At 34.1% G+C, this 16,633-nt stretch overlaps 4 protein-coding genes across 7 annotated transcripts; 1 reads left to right on the plus strand and 3 right to left on the minus strand.

The window, feature by feature from the left end:
• The first annotated feature begins 261 nt into the window (after positions 1-261).
• ox (ubiquinol-cytochrome C reductase complex subunit oxen) lies at positions 262-800 on the plus strand. The gene is made up of 2 exons (XM_003707980.3): positions 262-399; positions 645-800. The coding sequence occupies exons 1-2, from the start codon at positions 265-267 to the stop codon at positions 681-683; spliced, it is 174 nt and encodes a 57-aa protein (XP_003708028.1). The 5' UTR covers positions 262-264; the 3' UTR covers positions 684-800.
• On the minus strand, positions 674-12,257 carry Fancm (FA complementation group M). The gene is made up of 26 exons (XM_076535685.1): positions 11,654-12,257; positions 11,398-11,565; positions 11,075-11,247; positions 10,681-10,770; positions 10,356-10,580; positions 10,111-10,264; positions 9,921-10,042; positions 9,728-9,847; positions 9,499-9,664; positions 9,264-9,418; positions 8,936-9,173; positions 6,972-8,851; positions 6,595-6,883; positions 4,429-4,598; positions 4,149-4,331; positions 3,866-4,079; positions 3,579-3,796; positions 3,322-3,507; positions 3,091-3,241; positions 2,814-3,008; positions 2,422-2,489; positions 2,167-2,349; positions 1,618-2,043; positions 1,354-1,548; positions 1,159-1,297; positions 674-1,076 (listed from the first exon to the last, which is right to left on the minus strand). The coding sequence occupies exons 1-26, from the start codon at positions 11,820-11,822 to the stop codon at positions 949-951; spliced, it is 6,405 nt and encodes a 2,134-aa protein (XP_076391800.1). The 5' UTR covers positions 11,823-12,257; the 3' UTR covers positions 674-948.
• Positions 5,276-6,589, minus strand: LOC143265186 (uncharacterized). The gene is made up of 2 exons (XM_076535802.1): positions 5,666-6,589; positions 5,276-5,580 (listed from the first exon to the last, which is right to left on the minus strand). The coding sequence occupies exons 1-2, from the start codon at positions 6,161-6,163 to the stop codon at positions 5,404-5,406; spliced, it is 675 nt and encodes a 224-aa protein (XP_076391917.1). The 5' UTR covers positions 6,164-6,589; the 3' UTR covers positions 5,276-5,403.
• A 143-nt stretch (positions 12,258-12,400) lies between the features above and the next one.
• LOC100883231 (uncharacterized) lies at positions 12,401-16,162 on the minus strand. 4 transcript variants are annotated; one of them, XM_076535769.1, is made up of 4 exons: positions 16,097-16,162; positions 14,407-14,484; positions 14,185-14,328; positions 12,401-14,102 (listed from the first exon to the last, which is right to left on the minus strand). In XM_076535769.1, the coding sequence occupies exons 1-4, from the start codon at positions 16,145-16,147 to the stop codon at positions 12,579-12,581; spliced, it is 1,797 nt and encodes a 598-aa protein (XP_076391884.1). In that variant the 5' UTR covers positions 16,148-16,162; the 3' UTR covers positions 12,401-12,578. The 4 variants fall into 4 exon arrangements, with proteins under 4 accessions (XP_076391884.1, XP_003708030.2, XP_012151505.1 ...); XM_003707982.3 differs by lacking the exon at positions 16,097-16,162 and adding an exon at positions 15,698-15,925; XM_012296115.2 differs by lacking the exon at positions 16,097-16,162 and adding an exon at positions 14,759-15,148.
• Between the last annotated feature and the right edge of the window lie 471 nt (positions 16,163-16,633).

Genomic DNA, 16,633 nt, shown 5'->3' on the forward strand with positions numbered 1-16,633 from the left:
ATCGTGTAAAAACTCCAAGATATTGTTGAATGTTCTACGTTCTAAACAGAATTAAGTATTTATCGATTGATAATTCTTCTGAACTTCGTTTTTTGTATGGGAAGTAGCGACATCTTTGTTACGTGAAGTCAGTCAATGGCTTCGAAGGTATCACTGGTGAAGCTGTGATGTAATTTGGATATTTGTAGTCTGGTCAATTTGACGAAAAGTAATATAATACTTGTCACGAATTCAGTCTTAAAAAGAATAATTTAAGTCAGCACAATGGCAAATGCCGTATACAACCTTCTTTTTAAACGATCATCTACATTCACTTTAGTTATTATAGCAAGCAGTTTTATGTTCGAACGAGCTGTTAATTTATTTACGGATAAAATGTTCGATAGTATAAATAAAGGGGTACGTATAAATTTACATAAGAATTTTATGAAAGATTCTGACCTAAAATTTTATGTAACTCAAAATATTCAACTTTATGTAGGTAGTAATCAGTTATTGGTTAAACGTTAGAATAACCCACTTTTCACTCTTCTAAAATAACTGAAATTTGTTCTTTAACATGTGACTAGTTTTTACTAATTTTTGGAAATACAGACACAAGTATTTTTGGTACATATAAACATTGTTAATAATTTTTGTTGCAGAAACAATGGAAAGATATTAAACACCAGTATGAAAAATAGGTAAAATAAATGTTAATTCCACTGCATTAGATGTACATGTACATATACAATGGTGTATTGGCTAGGAGCATCATATTTCTTTAATTATACAAATAAAAAATAATTCGTTACGTACAATCTAGTTTAATTTTTGATTATTTAAGCACTATTTTAACGCATATTGTTTATTTTTCAAACAGATTAATTATTTCCTTAAGTACTACATTATAATATCAAAAAAAGAGAGTTTCAAGCTTATATTATAAAATGTTGTTTAAAGTACTTCTTATAACGGTTCAATGAAGCGGCCAAAAAATAGAGTCGTATTTGTTACAGAATCGATGATAAGAAATAGGAATGGTCTATCCAACTTAACTTCATTGCTCCACGATGAAAGCAGCTGATATCCAATTTCTATTATGATAAATTATCATTAAAAATATAGAAAGCGGTAGGTTCAAACTGTTTTTAAAGAGAAAAGTTTCATTCAATTTACCAGTATCAGCTGCAGCTAATGTTCCTTCTTCATCTACTTCTATTTTAACATTTTGTAGGATACTTGTTACACGTAGAGCACCATTGGACACCATGTTCGTTAAATTTGCGTCGGAACGAAATATGCTCTTGATTCCCAACTGAAATAATTGCATTGATAATTTCTAAAAATTAGTATTTACGTAGAGAGACTTACGTGTTGTAACGTGGTTATTAAATTAAGATTGTTTTCGATAGTGAATTTTGGAAGATATATGGTAATATCTCTTTCCTTCAGGTTCGATAATATCGCAGAAATAGGAACCGTAACTAAATCTTTGCATAAAATTTGAAGATTCGGGTCTTTCTCTCTTTTGCTTGGCATGATCGTTATCATGGACGTTTTCCGATCCTAAAAATTGCATTTAAGATTATATAGATACCGAAACCGCGTTCTACGTATTCGATGCGTTTATTGTACCGAGTATGGAATTTCTAAAACGTGCGCTTCGATGGAGGATATGTACGCGTATCGATACGTAGACTTATGTTGCATGAAATCCGTTTGTTTGCATTCCCCATTAGGAACGTAAAAACATCGCTGTTTTGTTTTCATTGGATCAAAGGCTTTCAGCCAACGTCCTTTAAAGTACGTAATCGAAGTGAGGAGAAGACGAGTATCGGGTTGAACATTGTTAACTAAGGGCGAAGCAACTGCGTTACGCGCTGCTTGACGGACCCAGTCGTTGATAAGACTCGCGGTATTTTGTAAATCCATAAAATTTACATTTTCTACATCTCCTTTATAATATGATCGCAAAATATCTTTATAAGTGTCTAGCACTTGTAAACTTTCATGTATCCATAATCGAGTGGTTACATCGATTTCCGTGCCATTCTCGTTTCTCTGAAAACGAAAAGCATCGTGTTCATATTTCTATTAAACATCATATATTTTATAGTTTCATAGTTTGAGAAGGAAAAATAGAGAAGAAAGCGAGAGAGTAACGTTTTTTAAATACATCCTTACATTTAAAGATGCAAGAGTTCGTTGCGTGATTTCTCTTATACGCAATTCATCGTCAGGCAATCTTAATTCCAAAAGAATCTCCTGTTTTGTGTCACCATTCGTTCCTTCCATCAACATCGTCAAGACCGTTTTAACGCTCGCTGGCGATGACACTAGATTTCCTTCATGTTCTTTGCTCAGCGTCTACGAAAACGTATCAATTGCTACTTTGTTCTTCAATTAATGGGGTATGAAATGCTCTTTCTATTCTTTTACCTGGGAAAAGTACGCATTGAAGAGATTATTCCGATCTTCGACATTAAAGCCCGTTTGTAAGATCGAGTCTAAAAACACTCCTACGTTTATACAGTGCGCAGGTATTTTTTCTTTTTAACATTGTATTATGATATTACGAAGCAGTGACATCGAGTTAAATTTTTGAAGCTGAATTAGCATGAACAAGAAAGCTTGGAGACATTATAGAATAGACCGTCATTGCTACATTACAATGAAGTTTATTTGGTATTTATAGATCAATTGCAATTTATGTGAAACAGAAAATAGTAATTAGTGTTCAGAGAAGTCCAAGTTGAAGCCAAAGCCATTACAATTTAAGTTAGCAATGACCATGAATTTGCCATTGTTACTATTTGCTAGAAGAAATTAACCTGCGTCTGGTACTGGTGCGCCAAATTTGGATGGATCCAACTCATTGGACACAGCAGTACTGCCAATGGTATCCAACGGATTCATTAGTTTACCCATGTAAACGATAGTTCCGGTGGATTCGTCTTCAATGTAAAATAGGAAGGGGTGATCTGCATGGAACATTTCTTCCCCGATTTTATTTCCGAGTTCAATTTCTAAAATAATAAACGAAGTTGAAAGGAAAAGAAGTACGCCAAAGCGATAAAGGAAAAGTAGGTAGTTGCATGAAAAATTCACCAGTGGCAACGTAAGCCGTGGTTCCATTCTCGTTCACTTCTATCCCAGCCTTCTGCAGTACATTCGTAACCTTGAGATGTTTGGAACTTCGCTTGGTGCGAGCTATTCCAGTTAACGTAGCTGTATCAGCAAAGATATCCCGAATACCAAGCTGATATAATTATAATTGTTACTTGATATAATTGTAAGTAATGGTCATGGTAATAATAGAAGAAGCGAAAGAAAGAATACCTCACGAAGAACGGTTCCCAATTGACTGGAGAACTGAAACTGAAATTTTGGGAGAGACACAATAACAGGCAACTCCTGCATCGACCATGCATGTCGTGACAGAATGAGGGGAGTAACATTGGCAGCGAGCTGGTCAATCCCGTTCCGAGCATGAGGTAGCAACAGATACATAGCAAATTTGTGTCCCTGAAATAGGCAGCAATGAAAGAAAGTACTTAATTGAGCACTAAAGGAGAAGATAGAATCATTCCGCGTACAGCATACGGTATTCGTAGAATCTTTGCATTCAACTCAGCAGATTCGGAGAAGTATAATCTGGTGGTTGTACGCATGAACGGAACATCTACCGATTCCTTGTCATTTATAAAGAATTGTCCAGCTTGTGTGTTTTCCGGAGGGAAGTAATTACGTCGCCACGATCCTTTGAAGAAGAGTGCGTTCACGATCATCATTATCAATTCCTTTACATTGTCCTCTACAATAAAAGTATCAGGCGTTACGAAACAGGGATTTAAAATAAAATTAGGTAAAGTTTCACCCGTACCGTTTTCTATTATCTTCTCGATGTTACCCTCCGTAACATTGCTGACCCACCCATTGATCTCTTGGGCAAGCGGCTGTGAATCTGTCATATTCGCAACGTATACTTCGGTGTCGTAAAACTGTTTTATAATAGCTTTGTATCGTTGTCTGACCAAGATATTTGAATTCATGTAAATTCGTGTGCCAATATTCAACTTGTAAGCCGGTGAAGCAGCCTATGAAACGATAGAAGAGGATATTCAATTTCAAGGTCATTGAAATCGACGAGGTCTGCCATCTAGTACCTTAAGGGAGCGTAAAATAGAGGAGAATTTGTCTCGAGTAGCTATTTGAGTAGCAGGTAGTTGCAATCCGGTGGCTAGTTCTTCGGCAGTTTGTTCTTGAGCTCCTTCATATAATAGTACAAGAGCAATCTTCAACGATATCGGTGATATAAGAATATTTCCAGTATATTTTTTGCTCATAGTCTAGAGAATAAACAGGAAGATAGTAGGTACTTATAAGTACCGATTGCGTAGACGCTCATACAGGCGCCTTTTACAATAAAAATTTTGAGGTAGTTACTTTAAATAGATTCCAGTCGAAAACATTGAAACGTTCTCCTTGATAGGGTACAAAATCATCCTCATCTTTGTCATGATTAACAGGCCCCATGGGATCGGTTGTTGTGTTTCCGTTCGCGTCAGCGATCGCGAACATCGTGATGATGCACGCGACCAGCATCGCTACGCAGCCTGAAATGAATACATATGTACACAAATATTTAGTAAATTGATCATCGGCAGCCTTGTTTCGCTTTACGCGCGTAGATGTTTGAACTTTCTTCGAATTCATATAGATACGACTGCTTCAAGTTTGTCGCGCGTAAATGATCGCATTTGTCGATTGTTCAACATCGACGCGTAGACAGAAAAGAAATTTCTCACCCATCATTTTGAGATGTCTCATAATCGCGTAGTCCTTTATGTTTATGAGATCACAATGTTAAAACTGCGACACCGATTGCGATTACAACTTTAGCGTAAGCGATTGATAGCGCCCGATTTGGTGGAATAAACGATTCGCCGTAATTTAAGCGAATGAAGGAATGTCGCGATTCGTTCGGACGCTGATTTCATGCGGTATCGCAATTAGATGTTCGTCGAACACAGAACCGGTCGAGTAGAGTCAGCTCGGGTCAGGTTGGTCGGTTAGCAAGTTCACCCATCCTTTGACCGTCGTATAGTAGAAATGGAAATGGAAGAGAAGCAAGTCATATTGGACAGAGAGGGGATACAGATTATGAGCTTACAAACACAAGAACAGAAAAAGTTATTATCGAGATGAAGAGTAAATCGATTAACCACGATTCATTGATCGAAGCGAATCGATTCCGGGAAAGAGGGATCACGGGAAAACCCCAAACGCGTGATTTTATTATTTTCGGAATTGATTTATTCGATGATTTAGCCGATACTTGTAGTAATGCTACTAAAATAATTACAAATTGACAAGTACAAAAGTATGCGAAAGACATTCGGCAGAAAAAACAAATTTGAATTATCTGGTATTCGGCAAGTCGTCCAATTTTTCGATCTCTTTTTGTTTCGTATCTTCGCATCTCTCGCGCTGCATCGTTGCATAATTGTCGAGGGCCTTTGTGATTAGAATGGTAGCCGCGTTCACGGTCTCGTCCGTTAGATAGCTCCGAGATAAATCCGTTATCTGCTCCTTCACCTATAAAACCAAATACTTGTCAGTTAGAATATATAATGACACATCTTTTTTGAATCATTACTGGATAAACGACAAAGAATGTTACCTTATGATTATTGATCCAACCAAAGCCAACGAAATCGATTGTGCAAACGGGTGTAAAGGTACAAATCATAGTGGTGAAGGCTCCGCCTAAGATAATCGCGAACAGAAAATGCAACAAATAAATTCCAGCTCGAATTCCGTAAAGAAGAATTTCGTCAGAGGACGGAAATAAACTGGTCCCAAATTCGGTAATCCAAGAATCTGTGTTTTGTTGTGGTAAAACGGAGGGTACAAGGTAACCTTCGTATCCCGTCTGAATAGCGTATCCGCCATTCCCATATTCTGGATACGGTGGGTAAATGTATCGATTGATCGTCGGTTGATTCGACTGCACGACCGGATAAATTTGTGGTTCACTATTGATTCCAATCGGTGTAAGCACTTGTTGATTCGTTACTTCACTTTGCTCACTTTGTTTCTTGTTAATCTCATTTCTGATCGGTACGACCGCAGCCCCGCACCAACAAATCGTCAAACAAATTGTTAAACTGCGATACATTTTTCTGACCGACGAAAATCACGTCTTTCGAACGACTGTGAACAAGCTACCCTTGTACCTCTGGCTTTATATGCCGAAAGAAGGTTCGTGGAGGAGGCACCACCACCTACGAGCAAAAGGTAGTCGTTTCCTTCTTAATCCATCGATACTATCGATGCACCCCTGGTCAGTTCAAATTCCACTTTCTAATTCCTTCGTATACCTGAAGCCGTAACACCGACAAAATTCATTATGCTTATTGTTCGTGTTCTCCTCGGAAATACACTTTGAGTCAGGTAAGAAAACCATAAATTTATGATCTCAAAAATTGTAAGGTTTTCTAAGGATTCCAGTAACACGATTTTAAGAATAGTTAAAATATATTTCCATGAAAGAGACGTTGAAGTGAACGAAGTATGATATATTTAAATTGGCACTATCGGTTTAACTTTACGATCGATCCCGCGATCGTGCAAGCAATAACGATTCCTCCATTATCTGTTTACGTAAATTTTCAATTTCATCTTCGCCGCTGCTGCTATCGTTATTACTACTATAATTTTTGGTTTCACTTTTTCTTTTCTTTGTGTCACGATTCAATGCTTGATCTTTCGCCCGCATTCGTTTTCGTTTCCGTTTCCGATTCTCGAGCTCTTGTTCCGCTCGTTCTAATTCGCACAGCTCTTCTACCAACGTAGCATCTTGATGCTCGTTTTCGTCGTCTGACACGCAGAACGTATCCTGAAATTGAACAAAATTGAAAACACATCATTAAAATGAACAACTCCCTTTTAGTTTCTAAGGGTGATTGGTACATAGCGCTACTTACGTTTAAGTAAGTATCGTCTGCTTGAGTTATAGGTTCCAAATACGTTTCTACGCTGGTATCGACGGCTCGTGGCTCCTTAAATACGAAACCTTCGTGTCGCTTTACTGGGCTTTTGACACTTTTCAAATAATGTATATGCATGTCAGTCGTTTCATGCACGTTTTGTGTGTAGCTTACGAAACCATCAAGATCTATGTCTGCTTCATCTGAACTTTCATCCGAGACGTATTCTTTCGAAGATACTTCCGCTTCATCGTCTATAAATTCGTTAATTCTTTTTCGTTTGCGACTAACGCCATTATGATTTTCAAAGTGTTTCGTTTCAATTGTCGTATCACGATCGCAATTATTGATTGAATCGTTAAAGAAGAAACTGCTTTCCTCTTCATCGTCCTTTTCGGCTGAAAAACTCTCATTGTTTGAATTACACGTATTATTGAAAGATTTGTTTGCACTTTCGAGTCTCGAACTCCAACTTCTTCTCAAATTCGATAATTTTCTTGCTATGCTCGTACCAGCAGTATTCCTGTTTAAGACACTGGGAGATTTGTTAATCAAAGTCCGACTTTGATCATTCTGCGTTTCGACGTTTCGCTCAATTTTGATCGATTTATTGATCCCTTCTCTAGACGAATCGAATATTGTTGTATTGCATATAGGATCAGTAGAAATTTTAAAATCATCATCCCATTCGTACTCCTCCAATTTGAATTCTATGTCGGTTTCATTTTCTTTTTTCACTACATTGTTCGATTTATCGAGAACAGTTTTATCATTGGATTCGTAACCCTTAAATAAATTATTTGTTTCCTTAATAGATTCTGCACAGTTATCGATTTGCGTCGAAAAACTTTCCTCCTGAAACATATCGTCTTCCGATTCATCGACCATGTTTGAAAGTGTTGAATTTGAATTCAGCCTTCCTATCTCGCTAATCGCTTGCGTTATGGTAAGAATACTTTCTTTTTTGGGTTCGATCGACGTACGATCCTTCTCTATTATTTGCTTATAATCTTTTCTGTTGCTATTTTGGACGACTTTAGTAGAAACGTCACTTGATTCGATTCTTTTCCGTAAATCTTCACTGTTGGAATTATTAGTGTCGCGTAATTGCATGTCATTAGCAAACTTCTCAGTTTGTTCATTTTCATCGTGAATAGTACTTTCGGAATCATCGGATGTTTCGTTCAATATATCTTCGAATATACCAGGCTCTAAATCTTGCAATATACCTGTCTCATTTTCTGCTATTGTTTTTGATATATTGCTATTTGACTGCTGTTCGAAACCGACTGTAAGATTAGAATTACTGTTTTTGCAATTTTCTTTGCCACAATTAAATAAGTTGCTGTCAGTTGACTCACTGCTATCATCGAGTAAATCTTCAAATTTCGACTCTTCGATGACAGGTTTGTTCTCGACCTGTTTCATCGCATTAACGAGTACCAATTCATCGTTGTGTAAACTGCTTCTTCTACGTTTACTATTATTTTCATTCTTGTACAAATCATTTTTATTTGGCGGGGTGACGACCTTTAGCGTAATTAAGCAATCGAGAATTTTAATATCAGGTATTGAAAAATTAAAAAAGTTTTTAATCCGGGAAAATTCAGGTACGTAAAGTTTATTAATGCCAGACTTTTCCTTTGTATCTGTTTCATTCTCAGAATTTCTCAAAGCGCATATTGTAAGGAAGTCAACCGCAGCGTTATCACAAGACAAAAGTTTTACGTCGGATGGTTTTACTGCTTTTTTAGTGTGACTAGTATCAAGAACGCATGTACTAATGTTGTTCTTTACCTGTTCTTTAGGTTGTTTAGTTTTAAAGAATTTTGTCATAGAAAATTTATTTTCGTTATCTTGTGATAATGCATCAGGATCTAAAACATACACATAATTTACTTTTTCCAACAATACCATGTAAAATATTTCATCATCATATAAAAATTTTATCGTTTCATTACCTATGGCTGTAATTTTTTTTAGGGTATTTCGACCTTTATTGGTCTTTCTCGATTTTTTGTCGTTGCCTTTCGTTACTGAAACTTTTGGTTGCGTGCTAATATACATTTTCATACAGTCCGGATTATAAGTGTCAGGAACCATTCGTGGATTATTTTGATAAAGTGAAGAAAAAATGTTACCCGTGTTTAATATTTTGTTGTTTAAAGAAGCTCTTCTAGCCATTGTAGATTTTAATGTCTATGATATTAAAAAATATTATCAATTTGTTAAACATAAAATTTTACGCAAGTTTCAAAAATATTTTTGTTTATTAAAATTTGTAATTACCTCGTGTTCTTTTCCATCGGTAACGAGGATAATTATATGACCATCGCGTTTTCGACCAGTTCTTCCCATTCTTTGTACGAGTCGTGTCGGAGAATGTTGGGATACATCAAAACATATAATTAAATCGACTTCTCCAACATCTAATCCTTCCTCACCTGTATCAAATATAATCTGATGTTATTTTTATTGGTTTTTAAAAGTTTTTTATTGTAACGTGTTAACACAAAGGTTATACCTATACTAGTAGACACAAGAACATTAACCCGATTGTTTCTAAAATCTTCTAGCGCTTTTAACTGCTGCTTTTGTTTCTGTCCTGCCTGACCAACAAACATTTGTGGCCTTATTAATGGCTGACATTGCAATAATAGAACGTAAATTTCGCTCACGATATCCCTGTACTGTATAAAGGAAAAATATGTTACATATTAAATTTATGCTAAGTAAATTCAGTAAGTACAAACCTCTACAAAAACTATGGCTCTTGTATCGTCCTGTTTTTCTTGCCTACTTTCGAAATGATGTAAAAGCAGTTCTTTCAATTTTTCGAACTTTGTATGTCCATATACAAGGTCTTGTGAAATCTAGAATTTTTAAGATACATGTAAGAATGCATCTAATTTCATGTGTTTTATACATAAATGAATGTATACTAACAGTTATTGCATCATCCTCATGAAAAGTTTTTATTTCTGGAAATGGGCCAAGGTATTGTTCAACATCTATGAGTAACTCCTGCAATTGAATCTCGTCTTTCAACCAAAATTTATCGGAATGAGCTGTTGATTAACAATGTATAAAAATTACTTAAAATAAAAAAAAATTTATTTGTAATTAAATTGCATACTTTGATAAAATTTATAAAATGCTCGAAGACCATCTCTAATCATAAGGTCATAAGCATGGTACATTGTTATTAATATATTTAATGTTTTTATAATTTGTCCATAATTTCCAGACTTGTTAGTTTTCTGTTGAAATTCCTTTAATAAATGAAATATCTGAATAACAACAAAAAAAAAGAAAAAATTATCTTTCATTTTTTTAAGTTAAAAACATAAACAATGAATAATATGATACATTTTAATTTACCTTTCCTTTAGAAATATTTGCTGTATCTCCTTTAAGAACATTACAATGCAGCAAAATTTTTACATGACGATCCATAATAAAAATATATCTCTCTTTATATTTAGTTATTTCACTGTTAAGTGGTACTAAAATTATATCGAGTTTTCTTTGATTGATATACGGTAAAACATCCGAAGATGCTTCGTCTCGTAATTCGACATGAGCGATAAGTAAATTTTGCAACACCTATAGAAAATATTATATATTTATTCCTGCAAATTGTATTATAATTATAAAAGAGATCAGTAATGTTTTCAAATACTCAGTCAGTATTAACAAAGTATACCTCATGAACATTATTTATCTTGTTGCCGGGTGTTGCTGAAAGGGCTAATACCCGAAAGTTTTTATTCGTTTCACTTAATGTTCGAATGCACTGAGAATAGAAAATATACAATTACTCAATGTGTTGATTTGAGGAAAATTAAAACTGTTCTTCCCTTTTTAGATGTAGAGGAGAGGGTATGATACAATCGAAGTAGATTTTCGCGGCGCGGAAACAAAAAACGTCTATTAAACAAAAGACCGACAATAGCTGTTACGAACGGCACGGTTTCAATGGTACGTTATTGTTTAGTAAGTTCGGATCGGATCAAAGCTTTGATATCTCATATTTCTGTCATACTTCACGATCGTACCCGCTCCTATGGTACATGTTTATAATATTTTTATATTACTACCTCGCAATATGCATGTTTCCCTAAAGCTTTATGAGCTTCATCTATGACAACACATTTTATTGAATCGGCTGGTACAATTTTTTTGTACAAATCATTGTAAAAAACTTGAGGAGTAGCAAATACTACTCTTTTCTTTAACCAAGCTACTTCTCTCTGTTTTTGGTTGATGGCTCCTACAACATAATACGTTATTCCTTTTACTATATATATGCAATACAACATGTAATATGCATGCTTTCAGCAAAATATGTTTCCATATGTTTCTATTTATGATAAGGAAATATAGGATTATCAATAGTTGCTGGTAATGAAAATTAATATACCTGTTAGTTCAATAGTCTCTATGCTCGGTATACCCATTACATTATAACAAGCAAAAATTTGTTGGGCAACTAAAGGTTTAGTAGGTGCTAAAAACACAACTTTTCCTTTTGGGTACCATCTCCAAAAATTATACATCACAACTGCACCAATAAATGTTTTTCCCAATCCTATGACAAATCGGAGTAAAAATATCATAAGCCTTAATAAATCCTTTCTCTTTATATTTGTTGTACCAGAAGATATAGTTATCCTTACCAGTAGGTAAACAAACTAAAGTATTTTTGTATAAACAGGCTTGAACAATATTGTACTGATAATCTCTAATAGGATAATTTTCTGGATAAATCCATGTTTTGCCAGCTGATAGATCAAAACCTTTCGTTTCTGGATCAGATGAAATTTGAGAATCTTTTGTTGGCTCCATTTGAAAGACTCATGTATCAAATACTCAAATAACATCTGTATTTATAAATAAATAATCTTTTATCTCATTTTCCAATTTTATGTTCACACAGGTAAATGTTTGTTTTATCACTCATTTTTTATATTTACATAACTAATTTCAATCGACAACTTGATAAATTTAACAACGATATACTCAAAATTTTCATAAAAAAAACATATGTACGTGTATAAAAAATCAAATATATAAATAATAAATTTTATTCAAACTTGAACACGATCTCCCGTTTTTAAAAAGCTACTCCTTTTCGCTAGGGGAATTAGCCATTTTCTTACTAAATGACGAAACAGGGTTTTTCTGACCCGTACATAAAGCGGGAAGTTTCAAATCCATTGTAAAAAATATCGTTTACTTGTACTATCAGTTACATATATTAACATCTGTAATTATAAAACACTTCACTAATTACGTTAAACGTTTCATTTTCTTGAATAAAAACTCCGATAATATTATAGAAGAGAGCACGTATCGATTTGCATATAAAAAAAAGAAAGTAGCATTGCTCACGTACAAAGGTGTGAAAAAGAATCGTCGTAAACTAATTAGAAATTAATTTATTATACGTAAAGATACACAGAAAAGAATATGATCGTTTAGATCAGTGAGCATATAAAACAGATGTACATATACGTAATTATCTTTACGCAGCTATATAGACATACAGTGCTTGATAAAAAGAAACTAAAAGCCGGAATATAATGGACTAGATCCCCCTGATTAGGTCGTATGATTTGTTGATAAGTGACTATTTAATGCAGCTTTGTGGGCAAACTTTTTTAAACAAATTAGACATTCGTGAGTTTTCTCGTTTGTATGTACTGATAAATGTTTTTTTAATGTTGCTTTGTCCTTAAATATTTTTTGACACGCACTACATTCGTACGGTCGTTCTGCTGCGTGTACTAATATGTGGCTATTTAACGTTGTTTTTTGTGTAAATGCTTTATGACACACGTAACATTCGTATGGTCTGTCACCAGTGTGACTTAACATATGCTTTCGCAATGAAGACTTTTCCTTAAACGTTTTCTGGCAAATGTGACAAGCGTGTCGTTTGTCACCCGTATGTATAAGCATATGAGAATTTAATCTAGTTTTCTCTCTGAAAGCCATGTCACACAAGCCACAAGCAAATGGTTTTTCGCCTGTGTGTATCAAAGTATGCCGATTCAAATCAGATTTGCGAGTAAATATTTTGTCGCAAACTTTACAATCATACTGACCACCGGTATGCAATAGCATATGACTGTTAAGGTCAGATTTGCGAGCGCACGCTTTATGACATATATGACACTCGTGTGGTTTTTCACCTGTATGAACAAGCATGTGAGAATTTAATTTCGCCTTTTCCCGAAAAGTCATCAGACATTCTTTGCATTCGTATGGTCTTTCGCCAGTATGAACCATCGTGTGTCTTATTAACTCTGACTTTCGTCTATATGTTTTCTCGCAAATGTTGCATGCATGTGGTTTCTCACCACTGTGCGCTAACATGTGATTATTTAGTGCTGTTTTCTGTGTAAACGATCTGTAACACATGGTACATTTGAACTGCTTTTCTCCTTCGTGCAACGTCATGTGCATATTTAATTTTGCCTTTTCCCTAAATGCTGCAACGCATATATCGCATTTGTATGGTCTTTCTTCCGTATGGGTAAGCACATGTCGATTCAGACTAGATTTTTCCTTAAATGTTGCATGACAAACATCGCATTCGAATAATCTTTCTCCCGCGTTTATCGATTGGTCGTTCTCGGAATCTTGCCTTTTCATAAACGCCTGATGTACCGGATCATTATCGTACGGTTTTTCCAATACGTGCATTTGCATGTGACTGCGTAAACACCATTTATACGCAAACCGCTTTTGACAGATATTACATTCTAGTGGGCTCATCCCAACATGAGTCAACATATGTATATGTAAACTGGAATTATCTTGAAAATTTTGTTGGCAAACTTCGCATTGGTTTCCACTGCAGTGCAACCTTAAATGAGTAACCATCGAATCATTGTTCAAAAACCATTTTTTACAAATGGAACATTGTATTTTATAAAACTTGGGTTGCTGTCCATTTGTACAAAACCCAGAATGTTTTTCGACATCTTGTACTTGTATAAAATTTGTGCTTGCCAAGCACCTTTGCATAGCACCATCTTCTTTATCACACAAATTGGTACCAGCAATTTGTGCTGTCCAATTCTGATGACTACTAGATTCTCCATCCAATTCAAGTTTTACCTGGAAACAACACATATCATTGGTTCAGTAATTCCAAGCACATCCAAAACTTGATCATGAATGATGTTTTGATGAAATTTACCATTTCATTGGAGAAGTCAACTTCGTTATTTTCGATAGGTAAAAATACCTTCTCGAATGTCCCAGAGCAGATGTCCTCCATGTAGTCGGGATCAAATCTATCACCAGGTTCTTCTTTAAGTACAACGCTTACAATGTTTTCGTCCTTAAAGTAAGGTTTAAGTTAGAGTCCTTGCAGAAGCATTGTATCGTACGGTGCTGCTGTTTCATAGAAAACGTTTACCATAACCTGACTGTCTATGTTTAACATATCCATTGGTTCATCTTTTATTTTAAAATCTTCCATTTGCTGTAATTTACTCTGAAATTAAAAGTAATTCATATATATTTTGTATTCTATGAAAGGATAAACCGAATATAATGTAAAGGATATAAATTATATTATATGAAATTAAATGCAGGTAACATTACATTCGCGTAACCTTAAATACACGATGAATATCTTAAATGGGTAAACATTTCGTTTGTGAAGTTATTTAGTTTATAAACTGTTATATATAATAATGTATTTATTTCCCAATTCTCATAAATAAAGTAATTGGAGAAGGAGATAATTCTTCTACAGGTATACTTACAGCGAAGATTATGCATTTCACCTACAAAGCAAAACACGCAAAGCAATATTTATCAGTTTTACTTCGTGTTTTATGTTTTAAAGTGCGTAATTTTCATTACGCTACCATCAGATACATATTTTAGTTTTTCCTGAAGAAACTAACGCTTTTTAATCGATCGATTTAATTATCTATCACGAAACTATACTATGCGTTCCACTACACATGACAAGCATACGTTACATAAATATCATGCATTTACTACGCGATAATATCTATATACGAAGTATGTGTACACATAAATTCGATGTAAGCGTATCACTATGCATATGTGATACTTCTTACACGGAATTTCAAGTTGAATGATCGCGTTCGATAAGGATATTTTCATAGATCTTCTTTTAACACTAATTATATACTTTTGAATATGTTTTCTGCAGCCAGGAAAAACAAGATTATTTCCAAAGTATTAAATCTAAAAGTTTTGATAAACAATATGATTGTTTCGCATTTCCTTTCAACAGTATATTTAAATAAAAATTATCCACGGTTATAATTACGATTTTATTATATTTTTTCTAATACATTTATCAGAATTTCGAGACTGAAAGGGAATTCTTTGCGCTTATCTTAAAAATATATATTCTATATACATTTATATCCACGTGTAGTTTACATGCGCGCGTGCGTACATATCATATATAATAAAAGACATTTTTTAATCATTTTCATTACTTCTGCATTAAAAACTAATGTATTGTTCAGTTTTGTACTAACAGCAGACTTATCTGACGAAACATATAGTAGAATAACTGTTTTTTAATTAATTATATGATTTACTAAAATTTACGCCGCAATGTTGCTGAAAGATGTTTAGAAAAATGGACTCGTTTTAACGAGAAATACAAGAGTAGATGCCGAAATAAAATAATAGTATAGAGATCAACAGCGAAAATATACCTTCGTTTTCATCGATCACTCTATAACAAGATTGTTTTCAGAATTGGAACAATCCTTAATTGTATATACTTAAGACGATTAAAACACACGAAGGAAATGGGACCCGTTAAATAAACATGCACAGTAGTGACTAATGTTAGGACTTGATTGAACATTTTTATTCGTAAATATGTTTTGATTAAATTGGCTCCGACGTTTCAAAGTATCGCTCTAACTATAAATAATATGTATGAACATAGTAACTCGAACGATAATTATCTCGAAATATGGAAACTACGCGCGTAGTATATTGACAATAATAAAGAACATTCTTCTGATTATAAATTTTAATGAAACGTGCTTCGATGATAGCAATTTTCCTTATTCTCATGATTAGATGTTCAGAGTATCAGAACTTACCTTTAAATTATTTATTTGGAAATAAATAAGTAAAAATGGTACTACGAACATAAATATGACGTATATATATGAAAAATACGAATACGCACACAATTGTTCTTTTTTCCATTTTTATCCTATTGTACCGATAGATGGTAACATTAGACACAATAATAACACCGCGAAGATTTTGAGCAATAAAAAGATGTCGAAGAAATGAAAGTAATTCCGAATATCAATATAGTTAAGAACTTTATCTTTTATTAAAATTTTAAAGATAAAGGAAAACAACTTATTTCGTATTTTATAATTTAATAGTAGATTAATTGTGTCAATATTTTTTAATTCTCTATGTTGTCAATTGTTCGTTCTTATATATCTATAACAGATTTTAAATCGAATGTGATTATAAATGAAATGCAAAAATACATTTTTAGGCAAACAAGAATGATAACAGACATATGGCATGTAACATTTTAAGATTACAATTAAATCAGAAATTAGAAATTTCTCTTAAAATACGACGCACACTTCCGTTCGATTTATATTCAATTTTGC

This window comes from Megachile rotundata, chromosome 9, assembly GCF_050947335.1.
Source record: "Megachile rotundata isolate GNS110a chromosome 9, iyMegRotu1, whole genome shotgun sequence".
NCBI lineage: Eukaryota > Metazoa > Arthropoda > Insecta > Hymenoptera > Megachilidae > Megachile > Megachile rotundata.

Bases quoted from the DNA above. Each gene is read 5' to 3' on its own strand.
- LOC143265186 (XM_076535802.1), bottom strand. From the start codon at position 6,163: ATGTATCGCAGTTTAACAATTTGTTTGACGATTTGTTGGTGCGGGGCT. The intron at 5,581-5,665 runs GTAACATTCTTT...TTGGTTTTATAG, and splicing joins GTTGGATCAATAATCATAAG to GTGAAGGAGCAGATAACGGA.
- ox (XM_003707980.3), top strand. From the start codon at position 265: ATGGCAAATGCCGTATACAACCTTCTTTTTAAACGATCATCTACATTC. The intron at 400-644 runs GTACGTATAAAT...TTTTTGTTGCAG, and splicing joins TCGATAGTATAAATAAAGGG to AAACAATGGAAAGATATTAA.
- Fancm (XM_076535685.1), bottom strand. From the start codon at position 11,822: ATGGAGCCAACAAAAGATTCTCAAATTTCATCTGATCCAGAAACGAAA. The intron at 3,508-3,578 runs GTACGCGGAATG...TGCCTATTTCAG, and splicing joins TTCTACGAATACCGTATGCT to GGACACAAATTTGCTATGTA. The intron at 2,490-2,813 runs GTTAATTTCTTC...GAGTGTTTTTAG, and splicing joins CGCACCAGTACCAGACGCAG to ACTCGATCTTACAAACGGGC.
- LOC100883231 (XM_076535769.1), bottom strand. From the start codon at position 16,147: ATGTTCGTAGTACCATTTTTACTTATTTATTTCCAAATAAATAATTTA. The intron at 14,329-14,406 runs GTAAACGTTTTC...CCTTACTTTAAG, and splicing joins ACATAGACAGTCAGGTTATG to GACGAAAACATTGTAAGCGT. The intron at 14,103-14,184 runs GTAAATTTCATC...TGTTGTTTCCAG, and splicing joins TTGACTTCTCCAATGAAATG to GTAAAACTTGAATTGGATGG.